The 3568-nt window shown below is 38.9% G+C and overlaps 1 protein-coding gene across 1 annotated transcript; it reads left to right on the top strand.

Annotated features, from left to right (window-relative positions):
- LOC109230330 lies at positions 1254 to 2243 on the top strand. The gene is made up of 2 exons (XM_019395840.1): positions 1254 to 1681; positions 1916 to 2243. Exons 1-2 carry the CDS (start codon positions 1254 to 1256, stop codon positions 2241 to 2243), a joined length of 756 nt encoding a protein of 251 aa, XP_019251385.1.

A 3568-nucleotide genomic window follows, 5' to 3' on the forward strand; every position in this document is an offset into this window, starting at 1 on the left:
ATTGCATTTAATCTAACAGATTGTGAGTTAAAGGCTTCAGGTACGAATTCCATTATAATATCGTGCCGAAAAAAGCAGAAAATTGTTGGGATCACTGTTCACGCCGGAAAAATCACTGTAGCTCGCCGGAATAAACTCAAAGTGGTCGGAATTTGATTTGAACTAGATGGGTAGGCTCGGAATTATGAGGAGAGCAAGCTGTCCTGAAGGAATTTCGCAAAAAAGTGGCCGGAAATAGTGTCACGCGCCGGCGCGTGGGCGTCGGAGCTTCGCCGGAAAATTTTATGGGTTGGTTGCCGGAGGCCGATCTACTTCGTGGTGGTGTTAGTTTTTTCACAAAACTGACAAAAAGTGGTTTTTTTGTTACGGACAGCCTCTTAAGTCGCCGGAAAATTGCACGGCAACGAGGTCTTTCTTCCCGGAGGCCGCTGGAATAATGCACAGCGATAATTTCTCATTGATGCTCTGATACCATGTGAGAAAGCACGGGAGAAAATATATTATTGACTAATATTGACAATGATACAATGAGCCTTATATATACAACACATGTCCTACTCCCAATACATATGGGATTAGGGTTATTTACTACTATTTAGACAATGAAACTAACATGGGGCATTTTGTATCTAAAGATGGAATTATGGTAGATCCTAAGAAGACCGAAGCTGTGCAGAAATGGCCCAGACCTACTTCTCCTACAGAGATTCGTAGCTTTTTAGGCTTAGCAGGCTATTACATGCGTTTTGTGCAGGATTTCTCCAGAATAGCAGTGCCGCTGACCAAGCTAACACAGAAAAACAAAGTTTCAGTGGACGGAGGAATGTGAGTAGAGCTTTCAGAAACTCAAAGCGTGTCTGACAACTGCACCAATTATAGCCTTACCATCAGGTTCTGGAGGATTTACAGTATTCTGTGACGCCTCGAGGGTGGGATTAGGATGTGTTCTCATACAAAATGGTCGCGTTAGAACTTATCCTTTGAGACAATTGAAAAAACACGAGCAAAACTATCCTACACATGATTTGGAGATGGCTGCAGTGGTATTTGCTCTAAAAATTTGGAGGCATTACCTATATGGCGAAACTTGTGAGATTTTATACTGACCATAAAAGTCTGAAGTATATCTTTCAGAAGAGAGATCTGAATCTTCGGCAGCGTCAGTGGACGGAACTACTCAAAGACTATGATTGTTCTATTTTGTATCATCCTGGAAAAGCCAATGTGGTGGCTGATGCATTGAGAAGAAATCTATGGGGAGTTTGGCACATATAGCTCCTGCAAAAAGACTTTTGGCCAAAGATATTCAGAGACTAGAAGATACAGGTATCAGATTTGGTGTTGGAAATCCAGAGGCATTGTTGGCGTGTGCTCAGGCTAAGTCTTCATTAGTTGAGCGCATTAAGGCCACCCAATATGAGTGGGAAGGTATGAAAGAAGATGTTGCTAACTTTTTTTCTAGTTGTTTGACTTGTCAGCAGGTCAAGGCTGAGCATCAGCGACCAGCAAGACTACTACAACAAATTGAGATTCCGGGGTGGAAATGGGAAAGAATTACTATGGATTTTGTCACCGGGCTACCACAAACCCTTAGAGGTTATGACTCTGTATGGGTGATTGTAGATCGCTTGAAGAAATCGACACACTTTTTGCCAGTGAAGACTACATATGGTGGAGTGAGGTATGCACAGATATTTATTAACGAAATTGTCCGACTTCACGAAGTTCTAGTATCCATCATCTTTGATAGAGGATCATAATTCACTTCACGCTTTTGGAAATCTTTTCAAGAAGCGTTGGGTACACGAGGAGATCTTAGTACTGCATTTCACCCACAGACAGACGGGCAGTCTGAACGTACTATACAGATCTTGGAAGATATGTTGAGAGCTTGCATTCTTGAGTTTGGAGGTAGTTGGGATGCGTATCTACCTTTAGCTAAATTTGCTAACAACAATAGCTTCCAGTCCAGTATTCAAATGGCACCGTATGAAGCACTGTATTGTAGAAAATGTCGTTCTCCTACCGGATGGTTTGACGCTGGTGAGACTAACTTATTGGGACCCGACCTAGTACAAAAATCTATAGACAAGGTTCAGTTGATCAGACAGATATTGGTTACAGTTCAAAGTAGACAAAAGTCTTATGCTGATAAGAGAAGAAGATATTTAGTATTCACAATTGGGGACAAAGTGTTCCTCGGAGTCTCCCCTATGAAAGGTGTGATGCAGTTTGGGAAATGAGGTAAGTTGAGCCCCAGGTTTATAGGACCGCATGAGATACTAGATCGGGTGGGAGCTATGGCTTATCGTTTGGCACTTCCTCCTGAGTTGTCCTTTATTCATCCAGTGTTTCATGTCTCAATTATAAGAAAATGTATATCAGACTCATCTCAGGTTCTTGAAGCACCGACTATACCGATCGATGAGAAGTTGTCTTACGTGGAGGAGCCGATGGCTATTGTTGATAGACAAGTAAGAAAACTACGGTCAAGAGAAATACTGTTTGTCAAAGTCTTATGGAGAAATCATACAGTTGAAGAAGCTACTTTGGAAGTGGAAGATGTTATGCGGGTCAAGTATCCTCACTTATTTTAGTCTACAGGTACGTACTTGAGTTAAATTCGGGGACCGAATTTCATAAGGTCGGGAGGATGTAGGGCCCCAATATTTTAAATAAGGACATATTGGACACTTAGCAAATAAAATATAAAACAAAAAAAAGGATGGAAAATAAAAGAGCCGAAGCCCATTAAAAAGTAATTAACCTGCCAAGGTTAAGGGTTTAGAAAGCAAAGAAGCTTTGGCTTCTGAAGGAAACGAGAAAAAGAAAAAAAACAAAAGAAGAGAAAGAAAGAAAGAGAAAAAAGGGAAACGAAAAAGAAAAAGCTTTGGTCAAAGGCTTTAAGAAGAATTGGGAGTTAAAAATGAAAGTATTAAAGTTCTCCTTCGACTCAAGAGGTTAACCTTCTTTTTCTCATCTGTTGAGTTATTTCACTACATCTATGCAATTTCATGTAGTACATAAGAATTCAATATCAACTTTCTTTTGTATAAAAAAATATATAATTACTATGGATAATAAGGCTATAAAGGTTTGGTTTTAAGCATTGATAGGTCTAACTTTAGAGGAATAAATTATACTAAATAGTTTAAATTGATAGAATTATGAACTAGTTCTATGATTAAATATAAATCCACAAATTAAGACTCAAACCTAAACCCCGATGGTTGGGTATTTAAATTAGCTATGAATTAGCCTAAACAAGGTAGTTAACATAAGATCTATATTATGTAATTATAGATTGATTGGAGGAAGTTGTACAAATTGCTCGAGGTGAAGCATTTGGTATCTCGGCACGAGTACTGTGAGTAGTAATCTTACCGCTTGTTTTCATAACTTGCATGATTTGCACATGATTTTTAATACGAATATGTTACCGATTATTTTGAGTTTCATGTGGGACAAGTCTTTTACTTGATATGATACCGAAATAGTTATTTGAGATGATTATCATTGTTTTAAATATTTCCGTTGTCAGTAGATCTATTTTACCGTTACTTGAATT

Source organism: Nicotiana attenuata, chromosome 7, assembly GCF_001879085.1.
Source record: "Nicotiana attenuata strain UT chromosome 7, NIATTr2, whole genome shotgun sequence".
NCBI classification, from domain to species: Eukaryota; Viridiplantae; Streptophyta; class Magnoliopsida; order Solanales; family Solanaceae; genus Nicotiana; species Nicotiana attenuata.